Source organism: Hydra viridissima, unplaced genomic scaffold, assembly GCF_058129835.1.
Source record: "Hydra viridissima isolate aposymbiotic clone 2 unplaced genomic scaffold, HvirCarnegie_v1 scaffold_9, whole genome shotgun sequence".
In the NCBI taxonomy this organism is placed as follows: domain Eukaryota; kingdom Metazoa; phylum Cnidaria; class Hydrozoa; order Anthoathecata; family Hydridae; genus Hydra; species Hydra viridissima.
The window spans coordinates 13,213,354-13,229,547 of record NW_028324308.1 but is presented as its reverse complement, the minus strand read 5'-3'; the positions used below and the strand labels follow the sequence as shown (position 1 = coordinate 13,229,547).

Sequence of the window (16,194 nt, the reverse complement as noted above, 5' to 3'; positions counted from 1 at the left end):
TGTATTAGACTAAATGTAAGTCTGTTTTATTTTAGATAAACTACAGTTAGCCAAGTAATATATATAAAATACAGCGTATATTGAAACAAGAAATGCCCAGAACTTGTAAAAATCAAGCCGACAACTTTTGCTACATTTGTGGCGAACTGACTTTAAAGAGATGCAGACGAAGATTGACACCACATGTGAAAAAACTGTATGAACTATACTTTGGTTGCAAAGTCGGCGACCAGGATAAGAACTGGGCGCCTCATGCATGCTGTGTGAGGTGCGCTAATTCACTATTGTCGTGGGCGAACAGGACTGGTAGAGGACCAACATTTGGGGTGCCAATGGTGTGGCGTGAACCCCAAAATCATTGTTCAGATTGCTATTTCTGTTCTGTTAACATATCAGGTCGCAATTCTAAGGGTAAGAAAGCTATAGTGTACCCAAATCTACCTTCAGCTATTCGTCCTGCTCCTCATTCGGCTGAACTCCCTGTTCCTGAACCTCCATCGGAAATCCTAAACACGGACAGTTCTGATTCAGACGAGGATACTGATGACGATGATAGTTACGAGTTGCCAGAAGATACAGAGCGTAAACCCCACTTCATAACAGGATCTGACCTGAAAGATCTCGTTTGAAATTTGTATTTAACAAAGCAACAGAGTGAATTGCTGGCCTCACGTCTCCAGGAGTGGCATCTGTTGGCTGGTGATGCAAGAGTGTCGTCATTTAGAAAGCGATCACGGGAACTGCAGCAATACTTCTCGATGGATGAAGAACTTTGCTTCTGTAATGACATCAGTGGATTGTTTGATGATCTAGGAATACAATACGATTCATCTATGTGGAATTTGTTTATTGACGCATCACTTTATAGTATTAAGGCAGTATTACTGCATACTGGAAATGTGCTGCCTTCCATTCCCATAGCACATTCGGTAACCCTGAGGGAAAGCTATGTGAATATATCACTTATTCTGGACAGAATTAAATACAGAGATCACAGATGGTCCATATGTGCAGATTTGAGAGTTGTTGCTATACTAAATGGATTGCAGGCTGGTTTTACTAAGTACATGTGTTTCCTCTGCAAATGGGATAGCAGGATAAAATCAGAACATTATATGAGGAAATGTTGGCCACAACGAGAAACATTTGAGGTTGGTTCCCATAACGTCATTCATGAACCTCTTGTGGATAAAGAGAAGATCATCTTGCCCAATCTTCACATCAAGCTTGGAATCATCAAACACTTTGTAAAAGCGTTAGATCACGACCAACCAGCATTTCAGTATTTGCAGACCAAATTTCCTAAAATCAGTGACGCCAAAACTAAAGAGGGCATTTTGGTGGGGCCCCAAATACGAGAATTGATGCTGGATGAAACGTTTTCGGGAACGATGGATCAATATGAACTTGCAGCATGGGATGCATTCAAACGGGTGTGCCAGGGATTTCTTGGAAAACATATTGCACCAAATTACGCTGATTTGGTAGACAGATTAATTTCATCCTATCAACAACTGGGTTGTAACATGTCGCTGAAGCTCCACTTTCTTCATTCCCATCTTTCTTTCTTCTCTGTCAATGGAGATGTATATGATGAAAATGGCGAGCGCTTTTATCAGAGTATTGCCACAATGGAAAGCAGATACAAGGGAAAGTGGAGCCCCGCCATGCTTGCAGATTACTGCTGGAATTTGCAGCGCGATGAACCCGATGCAGCATTCAAACGCCAGGCTAAATACAATTAAATACAAGTAAACAATTTGTGTTAAAAGTGATAATGAACATGTTCATACACTTATTAATATATATAGAAAAATGCATCTTACGTTTCATCTTTAAATCGTTATTTCAAAAAATTGTGACGTGCTACAGCGTAACTGATTACATATTTGGAAGCAGCATGTCTTAATTAATAAAGATACCTAATTTTGTTCTTGTTTTTTTCAAAAAGTTAAAAATTGTTGTACAGTGTTATTGACAAGATTCACACGCTGCATAATTTTATTATTATAACGGTTACTATAACGATTATTAATTGTTGAAAAGAGTCACAAGTTGTATGTTTAAATGCTATATATAGCGAACAATTTTTTTGTAAAGTGGTCGAGGTTGTTGACAAGTAATAAAGATATTAGAAACGAAATAAAATGGCTCTTAAATGCGTAGAACAACAAGCTAACCGGACCTGTCTATTATCTCCGCTATATGAAGATGGACAGCCAAAGCGATTTATTCGGCAGATGACTTCTTTCTTCGTGATAAACAATATTACTGCAGATCAACACGTAGCGTATTTGCTTGCTGCTCTGCCGTCTAAAATCTACAATACCATGGAAGAATTAACAGCACCTGAACTGCCAGAGGACGTTTCGTACGAAGAGTTGGTGGTGAAACTTGAAACGTTGGAGATAAGAAAATCATCGTTAATGTCACGGTATGAATTTGGGAAAGCTTATCGTAGCAATGAAGAATCGATACAGACGTTTGCGCATCGAGTGATTCGAACAGCTTATGAATGCAAGTTCTTGCCTTCAGAGAGAGACGGTCGACTTCGTGATCAATTCATCATCGGGGTTAATGATGGTGCTGTTCTGCGTCAAGACTGCACCCGTAATTGCTGGATGGTTGAGACTCGCATGCAGCTTTATAAAAAGTTGTACTAACGAGGCAGGTTGGGATGAAACTATTACGGATAAGCACGTTAATGAAATGATAAAGGAGGTCGTGGAGAAAGTCATCAAATGCGATCCAGCCAAAGGCGTATGGAATGTCAAACCAAATGCATCCCTTACTGTATGGTGTGATGCAAGTTCGCTGGCAAAAGGAGTTGTGATAATGCAAGGTGACAAAAAAAATAGAAGATGCGACATGGCTCCGATCAAAGTCAGATGCAATGCATATCAACGTAGCTCAATTGGATGCATGTATTGAAGGTCTCAATATGGCATTGAAATGGAATCCAAGTGATGTCTTTATCAAAACTGATTCTCATAGTGTATTCAGCTGAATTCCGAATTAACTCGTGACAAACCTGTAAAATGTGGAAAACAATGTGAAATGCTAATCCGACGAAGGCTTCAGATATTCGGAAAATTGGTCGAAGATTATGCCATAAATGTTAATGTTACATGGATACCAACAACAAAAAATGTCTCAGATGAACTCACACGAGTGCCAGCAAAATGGTTCAAACACAGAGTTGCAACACAAGAATGTAATATCATTTATAAACACGATAATCAGCAGGTTAAAAAAGTTCATTCAATAGCACACATGGGAGTTTCCAAGAGTATGGAGTTATGCTCGCGTGCTGGAATCCACGTTAACAGAGAAACAGTGAGACAAGTTGTCGCTGAATGTGATGAATGCAATTTAATTGATCCTCATGTGGTTTCATGGGATAAAGGAAATCTTGCTGTCAGTAAAGTGTGGAAAAGAGTAGCCTGCGATATTGCTCACGTTGATTCATTGCTGTATCTCACCTGTATCGATTGTAGCCCAAGCAGATACACGTTATGGTCACAATATGGTCATTGCTTGGACCTCCTTCCGAAGTTCTCCTAGATAATTGTAAATCGTTTAGATCTCAGACTATGCAAGCTATGGCGTCAAAGTGGGGAATAAGACTTATTTATCGAGCTGTTGAAAAAACATCTGGAAATGGAATCGTTGAAAGAGTTCATCGAACGGTAAAAAGAACAAACGCGAGAGCAAAATGTGGTATACCCATGTCTGTATTCTTAATCAACAACGTTCCATCAAAACACGGCACACCTTTTGAAATCTTTTGCCAAAAATACAAACGCGTCCGAATTCCTGGAATCGATAAAGTTGAATCAACACAAAAACCCCTAACTAAGTTTCGAGGATGGAAAGTTGGCGATAAAGTATGAGTGAAGCCCAAGCATATGACGCCGTGTACACAGAGATGGTTAAAAGGTAGTATAGTGGCACTGCGTAATGGTTTGACAGCTGAAATTGAAGTTAATGGGCATACGTTGCCACGACACTTTTCTCATCTGCAGCATCGTTGTGGGGACAAGAAAGGAGACATAACAACTGATGACGATTACGATCTGACGCCGGTTAAACCTCCCAAAACTAACTTAGAACTCGTTGTAATCGAAGATCCAAGTTCTCAAACAAATACCCTGGACGATGGTGAAGCTGACAATAGTGCGGACCACACTGGTCAAAACTATCCAACAAATTGTGAGATAGAGACACACCCTGTTCGATTCACTCGATATGGGAGAAGAGCATGGCCTTCTATAATAACAGTTATAATAGAAGGCCATGGAGGAGAGTGTTTCCTTACCGAAAGTATCAAGATTATGTATAAGCTCTTGGTGAGCTGGGGGAGATGTTGTGATTTTTGTAAAGTGGTCGAGGTTGTTGACAAGTAATAAAGGTATTAGAAACAAAATAAAATGGCTCTTAAATGCGTAGAACAACACTATGCGTTGAGTTGGTGTTTAAAATAATATAAGTAAGCCCAAAAAGTAATTGAAATAATCTTTTAGAATGACACGAAATCGGTTAATAATTTTGTATAACACGGAATCGGAAAAGTTTCTATTAATAAAACTTAAATTCTCTTCAGGTACTACATCTGTTTCTTAAAGTTATTATTTTTTAATTAATGAGCTAAGAGGAAGAGCTATTATAACTTTTTCATTTCCACAGAAAGCAAACAGGATTGTGAAAATTTTGATATCACAACCACAGAAGAAAAAAGTGACAATGAGGATGTTGATTTTCTACGAAAAAGAAAATATAAACAAAGAGAATTTCCTGGTAATTTTCCAAGTAGGCATTGGTTTATATGCTGGAATTATATATGTTTCAGTTTTTTTACCTGAAAATAAAAATACCTGAGTTATCGTAATTTATACTATAAAATACTAATTGTATTTATAGGTTCAGTTATCAAAGATTTGGATGAAGTTTCATGCCCCTGACCTCCAGTAGTTCATTGATTAAATCTAGAAGTAAATGTATATACATAAATATACATACATCATACATACAGGTAATCCTTCAGTTAAGCGGCGTAAAATAAATACATCCTTTCGCTTTTTCAGCACTTACGGAGGAGATTGTTTTTGTTTTAATTAAAACAAAAGAAAGAAAACTTTAATAATTACATAGCATAATTAACTTTAATTAAAGAAACTTTAAAACTGCAAATTATTATAACCTTTCTATTTAAGCTTTACAAGCTTTACAAATTTCTTAAGAATCAAAGATAATAAATTATTCATTATTTTGTTTTAATTTCATTTTCCAATAAAGTATCTAGTTTTTGATTACTTTTAATAAACTAAAACAAGTCTTAAGAATAAATTGTTTTGATTTGGTCATGCGCCAAAGATATAAAAACGATTCACTGTTTTCAGCATTTATTTCTTGTTTATATCGTCAAAATCTTCTCTAAATGCAGTTTTTTTGTCATTCTCTTACGGTAAGACAGCAATACACATAATAAATTTACTTGCAAAATAGTGTGGTGTTTTTATTTCTTGTTATGTTTTACTATTCATTTTTTTATCTACGGACGAGAGTGATTTATTCAGACGTATTTGTAACAACAACAAAAAAGCGAAAGGATGTATTTATTTTACGCCGCTTAACTGAAGGATTACCATATATATATATATATATATATATATATATATATATATATATATATATATATATATATATATATATATATATATATATGGCGCTACTGCAGTTTCTCCCCCCCCCCCTTTTTTTATTTTTGATTATGATAGAGAATTTTATGCTGATTCAGAAAAATATAAAAACATGGACCTGAAAATCAACGGAAAGTGCTCTATTTCGAAGTCAAAGTTGAAAAAAATCCCACTAAAAACCCTAATATTCGCCATTTTGAGAATATTAAGTTAATGATTTTTTAGCTGACAAAAGCAATACATTTATAGCATGGTTTTTACATTAAAAAAAGTCGTTAAAGTATGTTTATCTCGCGCAATTTTCGTGGCAATGAAAATAGCCGTTTTTTGATTTATTAGAGAATAAACTATATTGCAAGTAATGTACTTTTGTAATGAATTTTAAAAAATAATTCAGCAGTTTTGTTTCCTAAAAGAAGAACTTTTGAAACTTAGTTCATAGTTGTTTTATCACATGTAAAATTTAGAAAATGTCATCTTTAAACCGTTTTTTTTAATAAAAAAAACCAGCGTACAATACAATAATAATTATTCATCAGTTTGTCCCACACTCTACGTTCAACTTTTATTTGAAATCTTCCATTAATTTCATTTCGTTTATTACAGTTTCGTTATAACACTTTAAAATAGTAATGCGAAGGCTGATGGAAACCAGGTCTTTTTATTGCGCAATGTAACGGTAATTAACTTTCGTTAAAAATGAAAGCGTTTTGAAAAAAAATGGCGAATATTAGGGTTTTTAGTGGGATTTTTTTCAACTTTGACTTCGAAATAGAGCACTTTCCGTTGATTTTCAGGTCCATGTTTTTATATTTTTCTGAATCAGCATAAAATTCTCTATCATAATCAAAAATAAAAAAAGGGGGGGGGGGGAGAAACTGCAGTAGCGCCTATATATATATATATATATATATATATATATATATATATATATATATATATATATATATATATATATATACAATGACATGTTATCATGTCATTGTGTTTATTAAATATATATTCTAATGGTTTGCATAACTTAATTTTAATTTCAATTATTAATTTTAGAGCCAAAATTTGGTGCGTATGGAAAGAACCTAAACTCACCTTGCTAAAAGTTTTTCCAAGAAGATATCAATTCTTCTTTTCAAGATATAGGTTATTGTCTCATTAAATTTATTTAATTGATCTAAAATAACATTGTGTTATTTTAAAAAAAAGATACAATTATAATATTAAGTGTAATATTCAACTGATAGTGATACAAAGTGTTGAAAAAGCTTTTTTAATCTATGTATTTTAAGTTCAATTTGTATAAAGAAATTACTTAAAAACAATTTACCACACAATGAAGTTAAGAAAAATAGAAATAAACTACAGAAATTAGATAAAGTTGATAAGTCTCCAATGTCTAGAGGCAGTATGATATTTTATATTTTAAAGTAAATTTTTATTTAAATTTATTTTTTTTTGTAGAAATATAAAATTCATGTAAGATTTAAAAGTTTTAAAAACTGAAAAATTTCTTTCTATGCAAATACTAAAATTATTTTGTAAAACTTAATAAAGTCTGTAGAGTTTCAAAAGAAAGTGTTTTATCTACTTACCAATATAAGAAATGAGATGCGAAAATGAAACAGAATGACTGAGCCTGCTTCTTATAGTTAATTTGTAAGCCAAATAAGGGTTATTTCATCCGAAGTAGAGTTCACTGAAGTGGATTAGATGATGAAAAAGCATTAGATGATGAAAAAGTGCGCTCATCGTGGGTGAGTAATAATAAGTACTTTATTAAATAGTTATTTAGTTATTGAACATTACCCTTTAGTTAAAAAAACATTGTTAAGATGGACAATGGTCCTTGAAAACATTAAAAAAGTCTTGAATTTTATAGGAAAAAAATTGTCATGGAAAATACTTGGAATTCGGAATTTGTCTTAAAAAAAATCCTGGATCACTTTATTAAAATTTTTCTTGGAGATCTGAAGTAGTTGAATGTTTTGATATCATATTTGACCCAAACCATAATGTTAGATTTACTTTATGTTTTTTGTAGGTAAATCAGCTACAATTAATTGGTGGAACATCTTCAAAGGATAGAACACACAAAATTATGCTGAGGTAATTAACTGATAGCTCTTATCACATTCATAATTACTTTTTACAAAACTTATGTTTAATAGTTTTAGAAAAAAGTTGTTTCATAATAAATTCAATTTAAATATTTGAAAAATTATTATTTATTTATAATCATTTCACAGTTTCATTATCTTTTAAAAATTTAGAATATTTTCAAACCATTTTATGGCCTCAATGAACATGAAAGGCAAAGATGGAAAAATATGATTTTGAGAACACAAATTAAATAGCCTTTTTAAAGGTTTAACTTTATAAATTATGTGAATCTTTTCCATTCAATACATTATTTCAAAACTTTTTTGATTTTTACTTTATATTTTCTTCTTTTTTTTTTTTACAGCTTCTACTATTAAATATGATGGAGCGATAGAACTTTGATTAATGGAATATTGTCTGACTTCCTAAAATACGCTCCATTTTGAAAAGGTGGCAGTAAGGAAAAGAAATTTGTGTTGATTTTATTCAATTATATGTAAATATATGTGATATTTAAATATATATATACCATAAATAAATGTTATCTTCTTCTTTACTAATATATGTCTAACTAAACTTAACTAAAAATAGTCTAACTGTAGACTGAGTATATTTTATACGCTTAATATACATTGATAGTCCAATAGACACAATTAATTGAGTCTATTGAAGACTGATTTAACATTGATAAATCAACGTTGAAAAAAACTGTTATTCTAAACGTTGTTTCAACGTAAACTCAACGTTCTTATAACGTATTTTGCGTCGATTGAACGTTGATTTAACGTTCTAAACGTTGCATAAACGTAAATTCAACGTTATTTCAACGCTGTTTGCCGACTGGGAAACGGATTTACATATTTACATAAACTTCAAATAAAAATATATTTTTCTTTAAAATGTTCTTACAATAACTTGTTGTATATTAAATTTTCTGTTTTTCGTTTTTTAGAATAAATTTGATAAAATAAAATGCAAATTCTCAGTAAAACCAAGTACAAATTTTAATTTTGGTTTGTTTAATTTAGTTTGTTTAATAGTTGTGAAGAAAAAATGTTTGTATAAGTTGTCATTTTAGACCAAAGATACATAGTTATTAGGTCTAAAATGATAATTGCTAAACTACTTGAAACTGTTGGTAGTTGCCAACATAGCATTTACTAAATGGTTGTGCAGAAATCTCAAATTTCAAATAATGAGCATTTTATATGTAACTTTTGTACCTTTTATTTCTTAACTATCCAATGCTGTGTGCTAGAAGGTTGATAACACAACTGTATGGTAGGCAGTTGAGTTTTTTTTTTTTAATATAAAATACTTTGAAAACTTGGAATTGTGATAAAATTATTCAATTTCTCTATAACTGTAGCCATAATGTATAACAGTAAGTATAATATATAACACAACGTTGTTTCAACGTTTTTTCAACGTTGTGTGCTTGCTGGGATACATTATGAAAAAAATTTTTAAGGTGTTTTTACATGCATTTATATTTTAAACTAGGAGTGATTATTTCTAAACTTTAAGGGATAAATGTTAACATTTAAAGATATAAACTTATATCTATCATACATTTTTTGATAACATGCATAATGTTTGTTATCAGAAAGTTCCCTTATTTATCTCTAAGTCATTTTGAATAGCAAGTCAAAAATAATTGACTCAATTATTGAGAGTTGGAATATTATAAAGAATATTATATAAATAAAATAATACATAATATAACAAAACTTAAATTTTGTCTTTTTTATGATTTCATAAAAACAAAAAAATGAAGAAGCTTATCAAGGTTATGTTTTCGAACTCCTGGTGAATTTGTTTTTACTTCAAACAACATTATTAAATCGGAACCGACGTCACCGAAAAAACTAACGCCCTTTACAAAGCAATTTTTTAGGTCGCCCTTTTTTTTTTCTCGTTTAGAGTCACAGATCCGAGGGAATCGGGATCACTGATCTCAAAAAATAACTGGAAAGCTTATTCAATTGTCTTTTTCAAAAAAATTTGAAGCCAAAATTGGCCTCCCAAAAGGCGGCAATCGGAGCTCTTAGCGGTGAAAGATCCACATTTTATAAGGCTTTTTACAGAAATATGAAAGAAAATAATTAAACAGAGTTTTGAAAGAAAAACTAGACTATGAAATAAGTTTTAAAAATGTTAAAGAAATGAAACGATTTCTAAAAAAACCAGACAATAAAAGAAATTGTTTAAATATTAAGGTACAAAATATTCGATATACTTTTTAAGTGCAACTTACGATTAAATAATATTTATGCATAATTTATGTACCTTTTAGTTCTTAGTTACCCAAAACAGTGTGCTAGAAGATTGATAACATAACTGTATGGTAAGCGGAGTGGTGTCTACTTACAATTTTGATGAATTTTATATCTTTAATTTTTGCAGCAAGATGCCAGATATGTACATGCTGCATGAACTATTAGCTGAGTGCTGTGAGTACACACAACTCAGGGATTCCTTCTACGATTATTTAATACATAAATGTAATTAATGGATATAATATTTAATAAGAGTATTAAATACAAAGTATTATTTTTTAATATATATTATTTTACTTATATATTATTCTTTGTAACATTTCAGCTCTCAATTATTGAGTTCATTGTTTTTGACTTGTTATTCAAAACGACTTATTAAGGGAATTTTTTGAAAACATATATTTTGTATGTTATCAAACATTATCAACATTGTGTATCTTATCAAAAAATGTATGATACATAAAATAATAATTTACAATAAACTATCTGCATAAAATGTTGGAATGCATTAGTACTTTCTTATCATTTCGAACAAATAAGTTTTTTAAAATTCAAAGACAGAGGAGGTTTAATTAAACCAACCAAAAGGGTTCAGAAAACAATGCAAAAATACGTCTTTATCTCCTGGGTAAAAAACAAACTGCCAAAATAACTGGAAAAAAGCTTATAAAGCAATCACCAAAACTTATCCTATTCAAAAACCAATCAAAAATATTTTTATGATATGATATGATGATATATATATATATATATATATATATATATATATATATATATATGAACCTCTGAGTTGTGTGTAATCTCAGCACTCAGCAGTTCATGCAGCATTTATAATTTTGTAGTGCTTATCTGATGAACTAATGCCTAAAAAATATTTTATCTTAAAAATAAAATCAGCTGCCTACCATGCTGTTGTGTTATTAACCTTCTAGCACACAGCCATTGGGTAGTTAAGAACTAAAAGGTACATAAGTTATGGAACAAATGCTAACTATTTGAAATTTGAGATTTCTGCACAAGCAAACAAATACTTTTTCTACACTATTATTATACAAACTAAATTTAAGCAAATTAAAATTAAAATTTGTACTTAGTTTTACTGAGAGCTTTTATTTTATTATATCTATTCTAAAAAACGAAAAACAGAAAGTTATTATAGAAAAACTTATTGTAAGAACATGTTTTGTTAAATAAAAAAGTATTTATATTTGAAATTTATGTAAATATGTAATGTTCCGTTATTTTTATGAAAAAAATCTTATGTTAAATAAAATAACTAGATTTTTATTAGAAACTTATATATTTATCAATTTTTGAGCTTAAGATATAAAACTTGATTATCATCAATTTCTTTATTTTCAAATCACCATTCGTTAGTTCCGCCGCCATCTTGGGAGGCCAAAACTGCATTTTAAAAAATTTCCCGTATACGCTATCCAGTTATATTTTGAGATCAGTGGTATTTACCGTTGGTCAAAACAAAGTTCTCGATTTTCGGCGCCACTGCACTTTCAGCCTCCCCCCCCCCCCCTTTTTTTTTTTTAAGGTTAAAAAAGATCGTCGTTTAAAATGAAAACATTTCATAATTCGAATTAATTTATTAAAAGTACTAAACATTCCTTTTTTGCATAACAAAGCCAAAAATCCATGTAAGCTTTTCCTATCAGATATAAAAGGTATAGATGTGTTTGGCAAATAAATCATCTTGCAGTGCAAGAGATTAATGTATTATTAATCAAATATTTCAAACATTTCTAGCAAAATCATCTTATAGCGAACGAGCTGCACTAGGCTCTTACTTTATTCGGTCTTTGACAGATGTCAAGCCTAATAAGTTTTACAAAGAGAGTGAGATGGAGCTCTAAACTACATTAGAAAGATGTTCGTTCAGTTGGAAAGAGTTCGTTCATTAGAAAGATGTTCGTTCAGTTTCCTCTGCTGTCAGCTAAGTTCCTGTTAATCATTGTTTACCGATTTGGCATCACCGACTTCATCAGCGTCAGCATCACTTTTTAAAAGCAAGTTGGTGAAATTATAACTTATTTAATTCGAGAGTTTTTATTGTTTAAATATCAGGTTAATTGCTTATGTAAAAAAATTTTGGTTTCAAAATTTATTTGAAAAATTTCCGTTCAAGTATGGAGCAGATTTTAACATGATTTTTCGGTTTTAACGGAAAGTTTCCGCTTTTTTATTGTCAATCGAATTTAGTGGTATTTTTCAATTAAGAAATTAAGTTTCAATTTAGACATTTCAGCATTTCTCATTTCCGCATCACATGAACATTCGCGCGTGTATTTTTTTTCGGACTCCTGAGATTGTAAAATAGTTGGCAGTGTGGTTGTTAAAGGAATAGTTATGTTAAAAAGAAGACTTATACTTCCCTTTTACATTTAATGTAATAAAGTAGTTAACTCCTAAATCATTCATCTCTAAGATTCTGTTGCATTTAGAGAATAATATACCTTGAAAATTGATTAAAACATTTTACATAAATAAATTGCAACTGATAATATATCTCTATAAGAAAAGATTTTACAAAAGTAACTTCTATTTCTTGCTTAAACCAATGGATAACTGGCCTTGGTTGCAATACCACATTGATTTCTCTTGTTTCGGCTCATGTGAATATAACCTTGGAGACCCCAACCAGTTCCCCAGCTATATAAAAAAAAAAAAAGGATCATAAAATCTAAAGTATTTGTAAGCATTGAAAATAACTGATGCTTGAAACAGAGGGGGTGTGGGTGGTATTGTTTACCTGTTTTTCACAAGCCAATAGTCTTTGCCAGACTCAGAACCATATCCAACAACCAAAACACCGTGGTCTAATTGAGTTGAGCTACAGCTAGGTTCGTTATAGACTCCTTTATGGTAGAATTGGAAAGAAAAGTGACTAGCATCGATTGCAACAGATATAGGTCCAACTGATGCAACTGCATTTTTTAATGCCTCTTCATTTCCTTCAGGTAGATCAGTGAATCCTGAATCTGTAGCTGCAACATTGGATTGCTTGTAATTGCATTGACCATCCTTTATAATAAAAAAGCTTAGTGTAAAAATGATAGCAATTGTAAATATGTATGATGCTATATAAAATGTGAAAGAGCGTGTTGATATATTAAAGTGAGATAGACAAGTGGGAATGTGTCCCTTCGCTTAATAAGAACTAAATATAAGATATTTTTCACTATAAATCAATTAATTTTGTAACTTATTTTCTGCACTAATTTTAATGGGCGTAAAATTACCTCTGCTGTGTAAGGGTAGGATGCTTCTGAGTCAATGCCTTTATTTTCTTTGATGTAAGTAAATGCATTATCCATTAAACCACCATTACATCCATTGTTGCCATAAGCACCAGAGCAATCAACCAGATTCTGTTCGCTGATACTCACAAGTTTGCCAGTTTTTTTGAAGTGTTGTCCTTCAAGTGATCCAGTCTAATTTAGAGAAAGAAAGTACTTCTTGTTTAAAAAAAAAAAATTTCCCTTTAACCATCATATAATATTAGCGATATACAAAAAATAATCCGAAAATAGTTATGCTAAGTAGTATGTAAATGTACTTGTGTCACCTGTTTAAAATCATAAAGTTATAATAAAAAAAAAAAAGTAAAAACGATTATAAAATTACTTCGAAAATTTAAATTTATGAATTAAAAACTTACAGCACTGAAAGCCCAGCATGAACCGCATTGACCCTGATTCTTAACTGGAGTCACATATCCTTCGTTTCTCCAATCAACTGATTCAGGAGCTCTTAAATTGTTCGGAGTTAAAAAGGTCGACCCGTTGTTGTGGCGGTGAGGGAGTAAACCGTTGTATGTTGCCTTGAACTCGGTAGTGGTCATGTCCCCGAGATGGTTCATTTTCAACTGAACACTTCCGCCTTCTGCGTTGTACTCGCTAATACGTCTCATGTTATCTTTCCATATTGCGTATCGAACTTGTTCTTCGCCATCATGGCTATAAGCTTTATTGTGAGCCATTTTCCACTGAATCCAGGACTCATCTGTCGCTGGTCTATCTATTGTGTAAGCAAGGCTTAAACCCAACAACATAAGTGATACGAAAACCTTCATTTTGGAGAAACCTGAAGCATGAAAAGAATTAAAAATAATAAACCTTCAAATAAAATTCGACAAATAAAAATTAAACTTTTGAAAGTCTTCATCAAAAATGTTATAGTCATTTTTACCAAGTGCAAAGTTTTCAGAAATGTTGAATGATCTCAAACCAACGCCTTTCCTATATCAACCTGAAGTTAAAAACGTCTAACTTGCTTTTATATAGAAAATATACACTTAAATCATGTGATTTACGTTACTTGAGCTTGTGTGTGCTTACAAAGCAAATCACATGAAAATTTCGAAAGCGTATTGAATTTACGTAATTTGTTTATCAAGAAAATTTTCGATTTTGATTTTTTAAGTTGCATAAATAAATTTTATTGTGATTGTTACTCTTTTTTGTTAGATTTGATGGCTTTTTTTTTTGGGAATAAGTACTAATTTATCTTTTTTTTTTTGAATTTATTTACTAATTATCGTTTAACTTTTTAGCTAAACCTTTTTCAAATTTTTTAGCATAAAAAAAAGCGTTTTGTTGTTAAACGTCTAGAGTTTTCAAAACAGTTCCGCTATTGATTGTTGACATCTATAAAATAAAAACTTAAGGATTTGTGAGCTGCTAAAACTATCTGTTTGTGCTGTGAATAGTCTAATAGTAATTGTATGGTTTCAAAGACTTGCGCTCGACTCAGATTCACAAAAAAACTAAAAGATCAATTTTCAGTCCATAGAAACAGACTTTAGTGGACGAGTGGGCTTTCCTAATATAATAGTTACAAGTCAAATTTTTAGCTATATCTTCAATCTTGTTGAGTTCTTCGTAAATTTATTTACTTGATTAAACCACTTGTATAAGGTTTGCAGGATTTTTTTACTTTCAAAACATTAAGTGTAAAGATTTTATATAAAAGCTGGTGAATTTTTTTTTTATACAAAAAAATGGTGTACGAAATGAGGTGTTCTCGAAGTAAAAAAATGCTGGTGTATTTCTTGAAGTGTTGTAAATATTTGAGATAACAAAAAGAAAAAAAAAAAAAAAAATGAATTATCGATAAAGATTACAAGAATCTCGCAGAAATATGTTTTAAGCTAAAATCTTTTCTTTTTTAACTTTAAGAAACACACGTAGTTCCCAAAGTTTAGGCTGAATGTGACGACGTTGAGACAAAAAAAAGATTTCTTAATGCATAACCCATTAAAAGTAAATATTTGTTTGTAGCTTCTATATTTGTTATGACATGCAATAGCATCAAATCTTTTTAACATCAATCAAATCTTTTCAGAAACAAAAGTTTTGCGGGCTGAACATCAGCAATATTTTTTTAATACTGCGATTTCTTTTTCGCCATATTTTTTCTTTATCGCAACTTTTTCGTTCTAGTCCAGAACTTATTTTAAACATTCTTAAGAGTTGTTTTAATGCGGTCTGCCTTTGAAGAAAAGTGCAATATGTATATATTGTAAGGAAGACAAATGTTAAAATACCCTATAAATATTTGTTTAACCAAAATTATCTACACACATGAAAAATTATTCAGATAGAAAAAACATATAAAAGAGAAGAGAAAAATACAGCAAAAAGAATTAAAGATTTAAACTAACCATGTCTTTATAACTAATACTAGTTTGATGCATATGCATTATAGATTAATATAATGGTATGGTTTTATATTAGGTTTCTAAATAACTATAAGTTGACTCTGTGTGTGTGTTTTGCGTATGTACGTGCGCGTGCGTGAGCACGTGTGTGTGTGTGTGTGGTTTGTGCATGAGTGTATGTGTTTGAAACAATACCTCAATAGCTGAGAAGACCCAAATCAAAAATAATTAAAGTAGTAAATGCAGTAGTTATGTAATAACTATGAACGTGTATTGACCTTTCAAAACTGGGAATTTTGTTTTACTAGAGCGATATATGAAGAAAGTTCTATTTGTTAAATAAGTGAAGATAGAAAGTTCTATTTGTTAAATAAGTGAAGATAGAAAGTTCTATTTGTTAAATAAGTGAAGATAGTGTAAAAAGTTCTATTTGCTGTTAAAAATGCTG

At 31.1% G+C, this 16,194-nt stretch overlaps 2 protein-coding genes, 1 long non-coding RNA gene and 1 pseudogene across 3 annotated transcripts; 3 read left to right on the top strand and 1 right to left on the bottom strand.

Annotated features, from left to right (window-relative positions):
* The first annotated feature begins 33 nt into the window (after positions 1-33).
* LOC149884145 (uncharacterized) lies at positions 34-4,410 on the top strand. The gene is made up of 2 exons (XM_090098934.1): positions 34-1,751; positions 2,101-4,410. The coding sequence occupies exon 1, from the start codon at positions 759-761 to the stop codon at positions 1,743-1,745; it is 987 nt and encodes a 328-aa protein (XP_089955060.1). The 5' UTR covers positions 34-758; the 3' UTR covers positions 1,746-1,751; positions 2,101-4,410.
* Positions 4,411-6,327: 1,917 nt separating this feature from the next.
* LOC149884144 (uncharacterized) lies at positions 6,328-8,296 on the top strand (annotated as a pseudogene).
* A 3,310-nt stretch (positions 8,297-11,606) lies between these two features.
* LOC149884143 (uncharacterized) lies at positions 11,607-14,171 on the top strand. Its single transcript, XR_016455327.1, has 2 exons — positions 11,607-11,965; positions 12,005-14,171. It is a non-coding gene; the product is annotated as an uncharacterized LOC149884143 (long non-coding RNA).
* Positions 12,572-14,159, bottom strand: LOC145185071 (procathepsin L-like). Its single transcript, XM_090096894.1, has 4 exons — positions 13,746-14,159; positions 13,327-13,518; positions 12,837-13,108; positions 12,572-12,736 (listed from the first exon to the last, which is right to left on the bottom strand). The coding sequence occupies exons 1-4, from the start codon at positions 14,157-14,159 to the stop codon at positions 12,637-12,639; spliced, it is 978 nt and encodes a 325-aa protein (XP_089953020.1). The 3' UTR covers positions 12,572-12,636.
* Positions 14,172-16,194: the final 2,023 nt, after the last annotated feature.

Coding starts and splice junctions, on each gene's coding strand:
- LOC149884145 (XM_090098934.1), top strand. CDS start 759: ATGGATGAAGAACTTTGCTTCTGTAATGACATCAGTGGATTGTTTGAT.
- LOC145185071 (XM_090096894.1), bottom strand. CDS start 14,159: ATGAAGGTTTTCGTATCACTTATGTTGTTGGGTTTAAGCCTTGCTTAC. Junction 13,519..13,745: donor CATGCTGGGCTTTCAGTGCT/GTAAGTTTTTAA, acceptor TCTCTAAATTAG/ACTGGATCACTTGAAGGACA. Junction 12,737..12,836: donor TATTGGCTTGTGAAAAACAG/GTAAACAATACC, acceptor TTTTTTATATAG/CTGGGGAACTGGTTGGGGTC.